This window comes from Festucalex cinctus, chromosome 3 (genome assembly GCF_051991245.1).
Source record: "Festucalex cinctus isolate MCC-2025b chromosome 3, RoL_Fcin_1.0, whole genome shotgun sequence".
NCBI classification, from domain to species: Eukaryota; Metazoa; Chordata; class Actinopteri; order Syngnathiformes; family Syngnathidae; genus Festucalex; species Festucalex cinctus.
This window is the reverse complement of record NC_135413.1, coordinates 32,994,723-33,010,818: the sequence shown is the minus strand read 5'-3', so window position 1 is coordinate 33,010,818 and position 16,096 is coordinate 32,994,723. Positions and strand designations below refer to the sequence as shown.

Below are 16,096 nucleotides of genomic sequence, written 5' to 3'. Positions count from 1 at the left end.
GCGTTTTTGCGGTCAGGATCGTTTGTCGTTCCTGTACGAGGCCTTGCTGAGCGTGCTGGACGAGCCGCGAGACGACGACGACGACGACCACGACGACGACGAGCGCCAAAGTCGAGAAGAGCGCCGGCCGAGGAGGCGGAGCAGCGGCGCCGCGGGTCAGGAGCGTAACGGCGCCCCCGCGCTGCCGGGAGGCCGCGGCTCGCCTGGCGGCTTGGAATCTCTTGTGTGAATCGGCAAAGAAAAAAAACAAAAAACAAACTTTGAGCAAGTTCACGTTTGCCTTTTTTTGCTCACCAACAGATCTTTTTGCAACGTGCCTTTTTTGTTTGTTGTTGTTTGAGGTGACTTTTTTTTTTTTTAAGGCCGCCATGACCAGATGACAACTAACACGTTTTGCGTATTGACTGGCAGACACAACAAAAACACAACACGCCTCCAAGGAGCACATTTTGTTCCCTTCAGCGCGTTCGTCAAAAGGCTTTTTTTTTTTTTTGCAAACTTGATTTTAGCTGACGCAAGTTTGCAACAAATCTCTTTTTGTTTGTTTTGTGTTGCGCTGATTTCGTTTGCCTGCGTGAAACCGTGCGCCACAAAAAATGATTTTTTTTGAAATCCTGCTGCCTGCTCTTTTTTTCCTTGCAAAGGGGGAAACATTGGCTGTGAGAAAAAGAGACAATCTTTGAAGAAAATCCATTTTTTCAATGTCTTTTTTTTTAAGAAAAATGATCAGACTTCCTCTGTCTCCTGAGCGGCTATACACAAAAAAATGATTTTTCACAAATAAAGTGAACTTATTTCTTCTTCTTAAAAAGTGTATTTTCTTAAGAAATAGGCTGAATTTATGATGACGTATTAGGGCCATAAAGATATTTTTTTTAGAGGGCGGGGGCAATATACCATGAAAAAAAAAAACTCACAAATTTGCGAGGGAAAAAAAAAATAAAAATCGTAAATTTGCAACTTTCTAAGGTGGCAAATTTGGTAGAAAAAAAATGTCTAAAGTGCCGAATTTGCGAGAAAAAAACCTAAATTTGTGACTTTGTATATATACGTGGCCAAAGCAGTCGCCTCAGTCTGTCTGGATGACCTCTGGTGACCCCTACCGCACATGCCAGCATGCACACGCAGTTTTTTTTGTTTTTTTTTTTGTAATTTTACACTATTCAAACTAATCAACTCCATTGAAATGAAACAACTGTCATTACAGATAAAAGCAAAAAAATAATAAAATCCTCACATGCACATCAGGCAACAGCAAAAAAGAAATAAAAAATCCAAAGTGTTGCAGTGTGATTGAATTCATATTTTGTGCCTCCAATTAAAAGGTGCCTAACGCGGAACGTGCCGTTGACCTTTGAACAGGGCGTGTGCGTGCGTCTTTTTCATTTTTGTTCCTCCCGTTGAGATGGACATGTCAACATTTCATCTGTCAACTTTGCTAAAATTTGCACAAATGAAAAAAAAAAAATCATTTAGTTATTACGAGGTCGCATATAAGACAGAAACGTGTTCAGTGACTTTCTTCAAGTGTGGGAGAGGAGAAAGTTCAAAGGTCACGGGGTGGACAGCTGGCAACTGTTTAACTGGAAGACGATAAGCAGAGAAGACAAAGCGATCGAGCTTTCCACCCGTTTGGACGACGACACCTTGCAGGTAAGACTGATCGCACCTTCACCTTGAATCATTGAATCCTTTTTCATTGTGGGGGAGAAAAATTGGCCTTCACAGGCTCCTCCCCCTCCCACAGTTTGCAAGGAGCGAGTAATTTGGTGCAAAAGTCACGTGATTGGACAGCAGCAGAAAAAAAACTTGTCTCCTAGTGGCGACTTCTTTCATTACAAGTTGCCATTTCTTTTAGAAGTACTTTTTTACATGTCCATTTTTTACGTACACATTTTTTACATGTGCATTTTTACCTGTACATTTTGTTGTACAAAAAAAGTTTTGTTTTTTTTTACATGTCAATTTTTATATTTATATATTTTGTTACATTTACATTTTTATGTCATTTTTTTACAGGTAAATTTTTTGTACATTTTTTTTTACAGGTCCATTTTTTTAGTACAAATTATTTTTTACAGGTACATTTTTTTTCCCCACATACATTTTACCAGTACATTTTTTTTTTTTTGTAAAAAGTTTTTTACAGGTGAGTTTTTTACTTACACATTTTTTACAGTTACATTTTTGTACATGCAATATTTTACAGATTTGTTTGTACGTTTTTTACAGGTCCATTTTTTTTGGTTTTAAGAAATTTTACATAAATTTTTTACTGGTACAGTTTTTTGCAAAAAGTTTTTTTCTATAGGTCATTTTTTTTATTTACATATTTTTTACAGTTACGTTTTTTTACATACTGTTTTTTTTAAAGGTAAATTTTTTGTACATTTTTTGACAGGTTTGATTTTTTACATGCACATTTTTTGACAGGTACAATTTTCCTCCCCCCCAAAATGCCTTTTGTGCCATATTGACCTCCGCAAGCATTCACTGATCGCGACCTGCGACGAGAAAATGGACGTCAGGACGTGGAGGACCTTGCGAGACGCGACGTGGAACTATCGCCGATTCATCTTCATCGTGGCCACGCCGCCACTGCTGCTTCCTCTTCCTCTCCTTCTTGCCACCAAGGTCATCATCATCATCATCATCATCATCATCATCATAATCCACTCATTGCCAAATCACCGGTCAAAAATTCCTTGGAATTAAAAAAAAAAAAAAAAAGTCACAAATGTATTTCTTTTTAAAAGGCAGAAAAAAAAGTTCCAAAAGTGACTATAGAATATCAAAACAAAATATCAAAAATGTCAGAAAATTGAAAGCAAAAATGTCAATAAATAGCCATAAAATGTCCAAAAAAGAAAATGACCATAATATATCGATACAAATTGCCAAAAATGTCAGAAATTTGAAGCAGTCTAAAAATGTCTGAAATAATTACAAAAACAAATCTAAAACCGTAAAGACGAAAAGTGGAAGAAAATGAAAATTTGTGTTGCATTGCAGCTTTTCCTTCATCCCAATCTTCAAATGTTTTGCAGATTCTTTTGCTTATTTGTTTGGACAAGAAAGCTTGCTGACCCTTGACCTCGATAGTTCCGAAAATCCATCCCACTGAAAACGAGTGTCATTTGTTATTTTAATTTTTTTTTGTAATGTTTGGGCACATATCAGGAGTCGAGCTGCGCTTTTGTTCTTCTCCTGATGGCCGTCTTCTGGACCAGCGAAGTCATCCCGCTGCCCGTCACCGCCATGTTTCCCGCCATCCTCTTTCCCGCTCTTGGCATCATGACATCATCGCAGGTCCCCGCCTTCAAATGAATGAGCTCATGATCACTTGTTGCTAGGCAGCATTCAGCCCACTTCCAAAGAGCAAAGAGCAAATAGCAGCGCTGGTGCAATGGTGTCCACCAGGTGGCGATGGCGTACTTCAAGGACTTCCACTTGCTGCTGGTGGGCGTGGTCTGCTTGTCCACGTCCATCCAGAAGTGGGGCCTCCAGCGCAGGGCGGCGCTGCGACTGGTCTCCTCGGTGGGCGTGGCGCCGGCCCGCCTGACGTTGGGCTTCATGGCCGCCTGCGGTTTCCTCTCCATGTGGGTGCACAACACCTCCGCCGTTACCATGGTGATGCCCATCGCCGAGGCCGTCCTCTGCCAGATCGCGAGAGCCGACGGCGGGCCGGTGCCGGAGCGGGGACGCCAATGCCGCCGACCGGACGGTAAACGACAAACAAAATGTCAACTTTTCCAGCTGCTCTTGTTTTGGTTTGACAAATTGCTTGATGGTGTCGATTATTTGTGGAAATGAGTTACCGTACATTTGTCGATGGAAAGTATGATATTCTTTTATGAGCAGCAAACTTCTGCCGATTTTCCTACCAAATCATTCTGGCTTTTTTTTTTTTTTTTTTATTAATCCTGACTGCTGTTGCGTTTGTTTTTTTTGCATAGCAGGTGCACCGGATGACTCATTTTTCATGCTGATTGCCATGAAATGATTTCCGACAACAAAAGCATGCATTCATTCATTCCATTTGTGTTTGTTTGTCACATGCAGAAGTTCATGTTGAGAAGGAGAATCAAGTTGACGGGTACGTCTTCTTTCTTCAATTGTTTTTTTTGTGTTTTTGTTGTTGTTGTTGTTGTTGTGATGCGTGAACGTGCAGAAGAACAAAATGTTGCAATTTCTTTTTCTCAGGGATGAGCAGAAGCTTCCAGAAGAGACATCGTCGTCTTCGTCATCATCATCGTCGTCTTCGTCATCATCATCATCATCATCATCATCATCATCTTCAGACATCACTCAGGTGCAAAAACACAAGCAAATGTCAAATGTCATCTTGCGAAGTGAAACCGGCGTCAGCTGCTGGAGTTTGCATGAATGAAAGATTCTTCCAAAAAAAAAGAAAAAAAAAAAGACCCTTAAAATGGTTTCTTCGAAACAAAATGGCAGACTTCCTGTGACTTTTTTGTGTGGGTTTATACCCCTAAAATATAAGAATGACAACACAAGGATGAGAAGACAAGACTTATTTGTTTTTACTGGCAGTGAGGAAAGCAGAGTTGCCAGGTACAAACTGTCAAAGATGCTATAGAAATTCTCTTGCGTCCTCTCTTTTTATTGGGGATTATTTCCGGTCCGGTTAAAAAATCAAATAGTGTTGCACTACTAAGGGGTGGGGGGTGGCGATGGACTGCCAAACGTTATCCAAAAATCCGTGACGACTTGACTTGACTTAACTTGACGTGACAAGACTTGATGTGACTTGATGTGACTTGACAGGATGTGATGTGATGTCACGTGACTTGACAGGACTTGACATGACACTGACAGGACTTAACGTGATGTGACTTGACGTGACTTGACAGAACTTGATGTGACTTGATGTGACTTGACTTGACTTGACAGGACTTGACGTAACTTGACTTGACTTGACTTAACTTGACGTGACTTGACTTGACAGGACTTGACGTGACAAGACTTGATGTGACTTGATGTGACTTGACAGGATGTGATGTGATGTCACGTGACTTGACAGGACTTGACATGACACTGACAGGACTTAACGTGATGTGACTTGACGTGACTTGACAGAACTTGATGTGACTTGATGTTACTTGACTTGACTTGACAGGACTTGACGTAACTTGACTTGACTTGACTTAACTTGACGTGACTTGACTTGACTTGACAGGACTTGACGTGACAAGACTTGATGTGACTTGATGTGACTTGACAGGATGTGATGTGATGTCACGTGACTTGACAGGACTTGACATGACACTGACAGGACTTAACGTGATGTGACTTGACGTGACTTGACAGAACTTGATGTGACTTGATGTGACTTGACTTGACTTGACAGGACTTGACGTAACTTGACTTGACTTGACTTAACTTGACGTGACTTGACTTGACAGGACTTGACGTGACAAGACTTGATGTGACTTGATGTGACTTGACAGGATGTGATGTGATGTCACGTGACTTGACAGGACTTGACATGACACTGACAGGACTTAACGTGATGTGACTTGACGTGACTTGACAGAACTTGATGTGACTTGATGTGACTTGACTTGACTTGACAGGACTTGACGTAACTTGACTTGACTTGACTTAACTTGACGTGACAAGACTTGATGTGACTTGATGTGACTTGACAGGATGTGATGTGATGTCACGTGACTTGACAGGACTTGACATGACACTGACAGGACTTAACGTGATGTGACTTGACGTGACTTGACAGAACTTGATGTGACTTGACAGGACTTGACCAGCATGGCCCACGTAACACCAGCAGTGCACCGACTGGGCAAACACAACAGACCAAAAACACTAATGACCCAAAGAGACACACCTGGGGGGGAAACTCAGGTGGACGTGGTTAGATATAACGAATCAAGGGAAGAAATGAGGAATACATGACAAAACCACCAACTACAGACAAACACACCCCCCAAAAAACAAACACCAAAATAAAACAAAATCCCAACCCCACAGAACCAAAACATGACACTTTTATGTTAACAAGAGTATGAAAACTTAAAAAAATATATTTGATTGTACATTTTATTGTAAATTTAGAATATATATATATATATATATATATATATATATATATATATATATATATATATATATATATATATATATATATATAAAATGTGTGGTTAATCATGAGCCCATTGAAATGAGATACAATGCTGCCATCTGCTGGCCACAGTTAATGGGTGTTTTTGATTCCACAACTCCATTGACCAGCAGCGCTGCACAAGATGTTGCACTGCCTATTGAGAAATAAAAACGTAGTAAACGTCAATTACCGTTTATGGCGCCATTCATGAGGATTTTAGCATACGTCATTAAACGTTTTTGGCAGTCAAAGAGTTTTAAGCTTGACATGCTGGACCCCTTAAATTTGAACAGAATCTGATCAACCGTATGTCCTGAATGTTGACTTGTCAGGTGGGGCGCGTGCCAGCGCCCCCTAGGGACCTGCAGGTGGGCAAGGCCGTGTGCATCGGCGTGGCGTACGCCTCCAACATCGGCGGCATCGCCACCTTGCCGGGAACGTCGCCCAACCTCATCTTCTCCGAGTACCTGCACCAGTGAGTTTGTCGCACCTATGAAAATATTCAAATGAGAGGATGAAGAAATGTGCCTTCTGTTTCATCATCATCATTGTGGTGGTGGAGGATTTACCCAGAATGCAACTGCGTCAACTTCGGCAAGTGGCTGGCGCTGTGCTTGCCCGTCAGCGTGCTGGCGCTGCTGCTCACGTGGGCGTGGCTCTGCTGGCTCTTCATCGGATCCGAGTGAGTCGCGTGTTTGTTTGTTTGTTAGCGTTAGCCGCTAACTAACCTCGTCGTCGTCCCAACGTAGCGTTCGCTCGCTATGGCCATGCCGAGGGCGGCGTTCCGAGAGGGAAGCGGCCGCCGGGAAAGTCCTCCGGGACCAGTACAGAGCGCTTGGGCCCATGAGGTGACCGCTCCTTCATTCACTCATTCATGACTCTTTTTCATGCCATCATATCACTCACTCATTCCGCCATTCAGTCATCCCATAATTTCACAAATTGATTCTTTCTTGTCATCATTGGAACATCGAGCATTAATGTATTCATCAATTGTCCACTCATCAGTTCATCCGGTCAATATATCCATCGTTGGTTCATCCATTCCTTTCAGAAATCGAGTCATGTATTCATGTCCTCACTGGTTAATCAAAACACTTGTCTTACGCTATTGTTTATTCATCCATTCATGCTGTGACATTCATCCATTCATGCCACCAATTGTTGCGTCACATATTGTTCATTTTAAAATGAATATCCTCATCAGTTCGCTGTTCATCCACTCATTTTATCAATCGTTCATTTGGACATTCGTGTTCATCATTCATCCGTTCATACTTAGGTTCGTTCGTTTCTATAATCAACCAATCTTTAAATCATGATGTTTTTGTTACCAAAATCCTTCGTACTTTACATGATGGCTTCATCGTTCACCCGATTCATCCAGTCATGTCACCATTCATCCATTCATTCAGGGTTCCTTTATTTATTCAGTCCATTCATTTATGAAATCACCGGGTCATTCCATCATCCAGTCATGTCATCAATCGTTCATTTGGACATGTTCATCATTCATCCATTCATGTGTTCATGCATAGGTTCATTTATTTATATAATCAACCAATCATTAATTCATGAAATGTTGTTTCAGAATCGTTTGTTCTTTACATGATGGCTTCATCATTCATTCATTCATTCATTCACGCGAAGATTCACCCATTCATGCTTGTGCTCAGCGGCCAGGAGATGTTCACGCAGGCGGTCTTCTGCCTGATGGTCTTGTTGTGGCTGACGCGATCTCCGGGCTTCATTCCGGGCTGGGCCGCCTTCTTCCCGGGGTGAGTCGCTCGCCGCTCGCCGCGCGTCGCTCGCCGCGCGCCGCTCGCCGCTCGCCGCTCGTCGCTCGCCGCTCGCCGCTCGCCGCTCGCCGCGCGCCGCTCGCCGCTCGTCGACCATTTTTTTTTCCCATCCCGTCGCTGACTTTTTGCTGGTCTTGCCCTTTGCAGTCACGGCGACTACGTGACCGACGCCACCGTGGCGCTGGTCCTGGGGGTCCTCTTTTTCCTGGTGCCCGCCCACGGACCCTCGCGGCAATACGGTGAGGACGTGAATGGGGAAAGGAACATCGTGACGATGACGATGATGCGTTTTCCATCCAGAGAGCATGATCTCGTGGGCGGAGTTTCAGGCGTCCATGCCGTGGAACGTTTCCCTGCTGGTGGGCGGAGGATTCGCCTTGGCCGAAGGTACAAAGGTCTGTAGAGTCGCATTCATGCTTACGGCATTTGCAAATGATCCCGGGTCAATTTGACCCGGTTTGGTTTCATGATGGAAACGCATCCCAGATATTTGAAATGAAGTTTCGTCATCAATTTGGCTTGAAAATGTACAATGAGTAGCCCGGGTCAAATTGACCCGGCCTATGTTTAATGTTCCAAAAGCATTCCAATAAACATTAATAATCATTTTCATTGCAAATATGTCAAAGTGAAGCATTTTAATTGTCCGTCGATGACAGGTTTCATACTAATATTGATACTTTTTCAGTCAATGAACAAAATGGGTCAATTTGACCCGCAATGTTTAATATTCTAATAGTCTTATATCTTAACCGTTTTAATTGCACATAAATCAACCATTTGTTAATGTAAAGTTTCATAGCAAAAAAAATAAATAAAAATTAGACGGGTCAGTTTGATGTTTCAAAAGTATCTTAACAGCTTTCATTGCACATATGTCAAAATGTACCGTTTTTTTTTTTTTCTTTCTCTCTATTGGTGACAAGTTTGATAGCGAAACTTGAAAGTGGGTCATTTTGACCCACAACATAACAGAAAAAAAATGCCATTAATCCATTTAGTAATAATGAATCCAAAGAAACACCAACAAAAACATGTTTTGTATTTTTTAGAAGAAAAATTGCACTCTACAATATTGTACTTAATCAAAACATATCATAATACCATAATTGAACTGAATGTAACGAATTAAGCAAATTTGATGATCAGTTTGGCAAAAAAATGTACTGCCTGTGATGTCCACTAGAGGGAGGCAGCGTGCGTTGACTGTGTGTTGCTTCCGAGTAAGCAAACGAAACCGGTCGAACTCGTTTCGAGGCTCATTAGGCCTCATTTGCATATTCACGAAGAGAACATCGATGCAAAAATAAGCACTCAATTCATCACACCTGCTAATGATGATATGAAATGATCATTTGCGAAGTGTCTGCCGTGCGTGTGCGTAGGAGTCGGGCTTGTCCCGGTGGCTGTCGGAGCTTCTGACCCCTCTGGGCGACCTCCCCCCATTGGCTACCGTGGCCGTGGCTTGCATCATCGTCACCATGGTAACCGAGCTGGCCAGCAACGCCGCCACCATCACCATCTTCCTGCCCATCCTCTCGCCTCTGGTGGGCAAACACAAATGAGTTCAAATGTGATCGGGATTTTGATTTGGGCTTCTCAGCATCAGAAACTAGTTTTGGCTGTTTAGTTCCTTCTCGTCAGCGGTCAACAGAGCGTTGTCGTCGATGAAATGATCACTGAATCCCACCATCAACCTTGTGACACGTCCTCTCAGGCCGAAGGCGTGGGCGTCAACCCGCTATCCGTGCTGATCCCGGCCACGTTGTGCACGTCGTTCTCCTTCCTGCTGCCGGCGTCCAATCCTCCCAACGCGCTGGTTTTCTCCTACGGACGCTTCAGCGTGGCGGACATGGTGAGCGAGCGTGACAATCTCAAAGATTTCAAGCCCGTTTTGCACCTTGACCTCCGCCTTGTCCCCGTGGGTGCAGGTGAAGGCGGGGCTAGGCGCCAACGTGATCGGCCTCCTCGCCGTCCTATTGGCCGTCAGCACCTGGGGCGTGCCTTTGTTCTCGCTGGATTCGTATCCCGATTGGGCGCCAATGTTTAACGCCACTGCGCCGTGATGGCAAAAAAAAAAAACCTTCATGTATATTTTGATCGTTTTTTTTCTACGTATTGTTTTTAACTAATGTTTTTTTGGCAATATTATTGTAATAAATACTTGGAAAAAAAAAAACAAGTGTTGGGGCAATTGTTCAGCATAAATGCAAGAAATGTAGTACAGTAAATTCCTACTATATCGTAGTTCAGTTTTCACGTCCGGTTAATTTGTAAATTTTTTGTTTGTTACTTGTTTTTTTTTTTACTGTTTGAACTATATGTTTGTGTATGATGGCATATAAGGGCCACGTAAAAAATAAATTTAAAAATTAATTAATTATTTTTTTTTTTTTTCTGTTTTACTGATTTATTTCTGCCTAAAAAATATATATATATATATAAAAAACAAGGAAAAAAATTATTCAGAAAAACAGAGAAAAAAAAATTATTATGGGAGTAACAAGATGGCCGCCCTGTGACTTTTCACCGGCTTGCACTGGTGTGTATGGTCTATCTGCAATCCAGTCATATATACAGGTCAGTGGTCTGCAACAGGTGCAGTTCAGAGGTAAAAAAAAATAAACAAAAAAATACTCCGAAAAACAGAAGTTGGTGCTCTGTTTTTTGGAATAATTTTTTTCTGTTTTTTTTAAATATTTTTTTTCTCCTGTTTTTCTAAATAATTTTCCATGTTTTTTTAAACTTTTTTTTTTATATCATAAAAAATATTCAGTTAAACAGATAAAACAATTATTCAGAAAAACAGAAAAAAAATACTAAAAAAACAAAACAAAGCTCCCCCCCCAAAAAAAGTTTTTTTTTTTTTTTAAGTGATTGCAATACGCTTCCATACAATTTTGCAATCTTTTTTTATTTTTTTTTATTTTATTTTAACGGTAATGTACTCATTTTACAAAATTTATGAATGTTTGAACATTGAGAATGTTTAAACAAGAGGGAATTGAAAATTGTTAATGCCTCAATAAGAAAACTGTGGTGGAGCCTTCAAACATTTATAATAAATGTAAAACATAAAACTACTTGACTACATTTATTGCGGCTATTTTCTGAAGACGAGAAAACACGGTAATTAATGATTGACGGCCAAAGAAAAAAGCAATATGGAAAAAATAATACCAATCCAAGAATAGATGAGTGCGCGTGTGCCGAACCGCGAATATATGGGGGAGGAATTCACTCATGCGCAGTGCACAGCAATGCAGTTGTGTGCTGCTGCTGCTGCTGCTGCCACAGGTTGCTCACCTGTGAGTCGGCGTGCGCGCGCCTGCCATTCCGACAGTGACCGAACCTTCCAAGCGACCGAACCGAGCCGCCTTCCGGCCCAATCAAGCGAGACAGGAAACACGCACCTGCTCTTCTTTAGGCCACGTCGACTCTCGACAAAAAAAAAAAGCAAGCAAGAAAGTATCCGAAGAGCAAACAGTCGACTCGGCCATGCTGGACCCGTCCTCCAGCGAAGACACCGGCGGGGAGTCCGACCCGGAAGTGGCCCGGGAGCCCGCCGGGAAAGCGGACGGCTCGTCGGCGCTCAAGCGGGGCGTCGAGAGCCGAGCGGGCGGCGGGCAGCGACACCACACGCCGCCGCAGAAGCAGCGGCAGTCCTCCGCGGTCGCCGCCGCCGCCGGAGTCGAAGAGTCCGCCGGCCAGAGCGGCGGCGGCGGCGGCGGCGGCGGCTCCACAGGTGAGGAAGAGGAGAGGCGCGAACGCCAGCGGGAGGAAGAGGAGCACAAAGTCAAATTGCAGATTTACGTCTTCGTGCTGAGGTGCATCGCGTACCCGTTCAACGCCAAGCAGCCCACCGACATGACCCGCCGGCAGCAGAAGGTGAGCCCGACCGGCCAACAACGAAACCTCCCTTGAGAAAGTGGCCGTTTTTCACGCCACCTGACTGTAATTGTCACACGTCTCGAGTAAATGCACGTTTCTTTCACATTATTCTCCTTTGTAAGCTCTGAGGAGCAATTCGGCGTATAAGGTTATTGACACAAGTGTGAGTTTTGAACCGAAAGTTACTTTTTTCTGGTTTTTGTTGTGGTTTCTTGCTGGAAACTGAATGTGCATTTAAAATTCGAATGAACAATGTCCAGATAACAATTCCAGATCAATTAACACAGTTGGATTTTTTAATGAGTTGTTTTGCCATTTATGTATTTATTTATTGACTTATTTATTTATGGTGTAATTCCACTGCCGGCCACTGGATGGTGGCACACGTTTCAAGTTTTGCCACGATATTAATTTGAGGGAAGATGTTTGACAACAGGAAGTATTTTACGATCAGCCTAGTTTTTGCTGATTATTGTTCAATCAATCAATCGATCTTCAGTCCTGATTTTTACGTCGACAGAAAGAGACAGTCACAGTTTAATGTTACACGTTAACTTTTTGTGTTGGATTAATTGATGTCGTGTGTGACGATGAGTTCAGTTTGTTAGCTTGAAAAAAGAATGTGATTTGTTTACTGTAAAAACAACTGTTTTGTTGTTTTAGGGCTGTTACTCTCAAATATTGATCATCCTATTGGATATTCAATCAAAGACTGGAGTAATTAGATGGATTTGCATGTGTTGATGTCGGGCGTGGCGCCAGCGAAGCCTCGGGTCAAACATTTTGTGTCGGCCTTTTCTTGTGCTCGACTTATCAGGACTTTGTTGTAGTTTTTGTTTTCCCCCAGCCTGTGAATGCTACAAAAAGATGCCTGGGGAGTAGGGCCTGACCGATTAATCGGCCGATTATTGGCCTTCAAACATCGGCCAATTGGGCCAAATGGCTGATTATTTTCCCCTTAAAACGTTATCGAAGAAAACCAAAATTTCCGACGCTGTGAAAGTACACTGTAACTGTAACTTATGTTATTCTGATTGTCCCTAAGCATCCTTTAAGTTGTTTCATGACACTGCAGTTGGTGTTAACTGTAAAATAACGTTAAGAATCACATCCACTGTATATTTAAATACAAAGCGCGGTTTGTTTCTAAAACATTGCTAGCCTTGCGCTAACAGGAAGTTAGCAAATGCTAACCGGAAGTTAGCATCGACTTCGGGCGTGTTTCTAGCGCTAGCAGGAAGTTAGCAAATGCTAACAGGAAGTTAGCATTGACTTTGGGATTGTTTCTAGCGCTAGCAGGAAGTTAGCAAATGCTAACAGGAAGTTAGCATTGACTTTGGGAGTGTTTCTAGCGCTAGCAGGAAGTTAGCAAATGCTAATAGGAAGTTGCCGCCGACTTCGTGAGTCTATTTCACTTTCTTGTTTTTTATTTATTTTGTCATTGTCCTTTCAAGTTTTATTATATTTCAAGGATTCAAAGACTTTCTTTTCTCAAAATTCAAAAATCCAAGGGAGTATTTACATACCGGTATTTCTGTATGATGGATTTGACTTATCGTGGAGGTGGTCTGCAACGTCACCCCCACCCATCATGGAGGGAGTATTAGCCAAGTAATACACAATATGTGAAAGGGAAGACATCCAAACCGTTTCCCTTTCACTCCAGTGAGAATTGGTTAGCTGTTGTCGGTTGACTTGTTGCCTCCTTCAAAGCTTCAGTCGTTGTCGTCGTCGCGGCGGCGGCGGCATCCCGCCGGGGAAGTCGTTAATGAGCCTCTCACGCTGCCTGATTTCAATATGCAAATGAGCTTTGGCGCGCCACAGACGGCGCGCGTGGGAGTTTATTTTTATGGGCGCACCCGGCAGAATTCAATTAACGAGACGGATGCTTGAGCCAGCGGGGGGGGGAATGGCGATCGATTGTTGGCGTGATGCCGCATCCTTGACGGACGCCACCTGTGGCTCCGGGTCGGATTGATTGCCAGCAGGTGCTCCGGTCTGGAAGCTTTTTGCGAGTGTCGCTACGTGAATAGCGCTACATCGTTGCGTGCTAACATCTGTAGGGCACTAAACGTGAGGAAGCACTAGGAGGACTGTCAAAATGTCCACAAAATCCAAAATATTGAGGCGATCGTTTTGATTATTTTCATAGGTAGAGTCTAGATGTGTACGCAAATTTTGGTGATGACTGGTCGCGGTTTTCTATCATTAAGAGACGTCAAAAATGTCCAAACTGAGAGCTACTTCTTGGGTGCTAATGCTAAGGGCTACCATTGTTTGTGATGCTAATAGCGTTAGCAAACTTTGTTGTGTTGCTAGCCAATGGCTGTCATTGTTTGGAGGAGTCTGTGGTTTTATTTGCCACGTTTGTTGTGTTGTTTGTACTTGTAGCGTTGCTTGTGAAATTCCTAGTGTGTGTGTGCAGCCCCCCCCCCCCCCCCCCCCCCATTTTACAGTTTTTGTTGTGTTTGTGATTTCATTGCGGCATTTGTGCCATTTTTGTGTTGTGTACTGTCCCGTTAAGTGATGTCAAAAATGTCCGAACTGAGCGCTACTTCTTGGGTGCTAATGCTAATGGCAAGTGCTAGCAGTGTTCGTGACGCTAAAAGCGTTAGCGAACTTTGTTGTGTTGCTAGCCGATAGCTGTTGTTGTTTGTGGTTTTATTTATACGTTTGTGTTGTTTGTACTTGTAGCGTTTCTTGTGAAATTCCGTGTGTGCAGTGTTTTTTTTTTCCACTATTAATATTGATTTAATATTTAAGTAATTTTATTTATTTATTTACTTTTGCAATGTTACAGTATCGGTTGCAGCAGGAGGAGACGAGTGGACGCGTCTGACCGTCCGTTTATTTCCCAAGGGAGACGTTTTGGTTGTCGTCTTCAGGCCGCTAACGATTGTCATCCAATTAACGCCACGATTGCACTCAAGCGTCACAAGTAACGCAATCGATGACGAGCTCATTGTTACCGTTATCGATTTCATCTTCAAGAAATAAACGTACGTTAACATCAAAGACAATTTCGTCTCTAACAATTAATGCAAGTTAAATCAAAGACGCTCAAATGTCAACATTTTGGTTAAAAACCTCAAAAACACGTGACGTTTGTATTCAATGTGACGTTTCTGTTAACGCCCAAGACAAGTTTGCCTTCAACAAAACATCACATGCATGATTTTCATCTCATCAATGGTGATTTTTTTTATTTTTTTTTTGTGTCAATGAATCTCCAATAATCGTGAAGGTGTGCTTTTTTTTTGTGATCATCAAAGATAATCTGCTTATCCGAAAAACAAATGGCTGTCAGACTGTTGCCGTTTATTTTGTGGGACGTGTTTATTTGGCATAAGGGTGTCGACCACTGACCTGAATTTATTGTATAAACTATACAGCTCGTCGGTAGTTGGTATAAGGCCGGAGGCGGGGTTTGTGACAGGGTGGTCACTATTTATTTTTTAACAAGTAAAAAAAAAAAAAAAAAAGAAGTCAATTTAAGTCGACTAAAATTGCTCTTTTTTTCGCCGACTAAATTTGCTGAATTAAAACTAAAATAGAATCAAAATGACTAAATTATAACTAAAACTTGAATTAATTTTAGTCAAAAGACTATAACTGAAACAAAATTGAAATTTATTGTCAAAATTAATGCTGGTGGCAAGCAAATTAGGTGGAGGTGGCCGCCTCTGAATTTTGTACACAGGAAAAACCCTGATTTTTTATTTTTTTTTTCCCGAAGAAAAATGACTTTATCCATTTAAACGTAAGACTTAAATTCTTGAAACATTACCGGTTTTTATTTAAAAAAACAAAAACAAAACTGATTCTCAAAGAAATGTCATTTTTTTTTCTCTTAGAAAATTAGGTGGAGGTGGCCGCCTCTGAATTTTGTACACAGAAAAAAAAACCTGATTTTTTTTTTTTTTTCTCTGAAAAAAACAAGACTTTTCCCATTTAAACGTAAGACTTAAATTCTTGAAACATTTTTTTTTTTAAATAAAAAAAATAATTCTCAAAGAAATGAAATTTTTTCTTTAAAAAATTATGTAGGGGGGGAAAAAACGTTTCTTCTCCCAAGATGACAATTATTCCCACGTAATGTTTGTTGTGTAAAATGCACTTTTATCCCGGAGACTAATTGCTCGCATCTGTGAATGTTTTTGGCGCCCTCTTGTTCCATGCGTCATTTTGTGCGTTGGCGCCTTTTTGATTTGCGTCCTCCTTTTGACGCGGGGCCATTAAAAAGGAAACCCCGCGTTGTTGT

The 16,096-nt window shown here is 41.9% G+C and overlaps 3 protein-coding genes across 12 annotated transcripts in view; all 3 read left to right on the top strand.

Moving 5' to 3' along the window:
* LOC144016546 (receptor-type tyrosine-protein phosphatase gamma-like) overlaps positions 1-1,293 on the top strand; it is a 47,920-nt gene extending 46,627 nt beyond the window's left edge. For all 10 annotated transcript variants that reach the window (XM_077517807.1, XM_077517806.1, XM_077517805.1 and 7 more), the window contains one exon: positions 17-1,293. In XM_077517807.1, coding sequence (XP_077373933.1) covers positions 17-229 — 213 coding nt within the window. In that variant the 3' untranslated portion in view covers positions 230-1,293. The remainder of the gene's footprint in view (positions 1-16) is intronic.
* A 1,224-nt stretch (positions 1,294-2,517) lies between these two features.
* Positions 2,518-10,010, top strand: slc13a1 (solute carrier family 13 member 1). The gene is made up of 14 exons (XM_077517973.1): positions 2,518-2,634; positions 3,181-3,309; positions 3,421-3,724; positions 4,063-4,096; positions 4,204-4,312; positions 6,478-6,620; positions 6,708-6,827; positions 6,895-6,993; positions 7,822-7,923; positions 8,092-8,212; positions 8,247-8,339; positions 9,330-9,491; positions 9,662-9,799; positions 9,876-10,010. The coding sequence occupies exons 1-14, from the start codon at positions 2,518-2,520 to the stop codon at positions 10,008-10,010; spliced, it is 1,806 nt and encodes a 601-aa protein (XP_077374099.1).
* Positions 10,011-11,201: 1,191 nt separating this feature from the next.
* Positions 11,202-16,096, top strand: part of LOC144016545 (calcium-dependent secretion activator 2-like) — an 81,747-nt gene continuing 76,852 nt past the window's right edge. The window contains exon 1 of the mRNA XM_077517796.1: positions 11,202-11,832. Coding sequence (XP_077373922.1) covers positions 11,443-11,832 — 390 coding nt within the window. The 5' untranslated portion in view covers positions 11,202-11,442. The remainder of the gene's footprint in view (positions 11,833-16,096) is intronic.

What these genes read in the sequence shown, in the direction of transcription:
- slc13a1 (XM_077517973.1), top strand. Translation starts at nt 2,518, where the DNA reads ATGGACGTCAGGACGTGGAGGACCTTGCGAGACGCGACGTGGAACTAT. An exon ending in CCTTGGCCGAAGGTACAAAG is followed by an intron (nt 8,340 to 9,329) that starts GTCTGTAGAGTC and finishes GCGTGTGCGTAG; the next exon opens with GAGTCGGGCTTGTCCCGGTG. An exon ending in TGCCCATCCTCTCGCCTCTG is followed by an intron (nt 9,492 to 9,661) that starts GTGGGCAAACAC and finishes ACGTCCTCTCAG; the next exon opens with GCCGAAGGCGTGGGCGTCAA.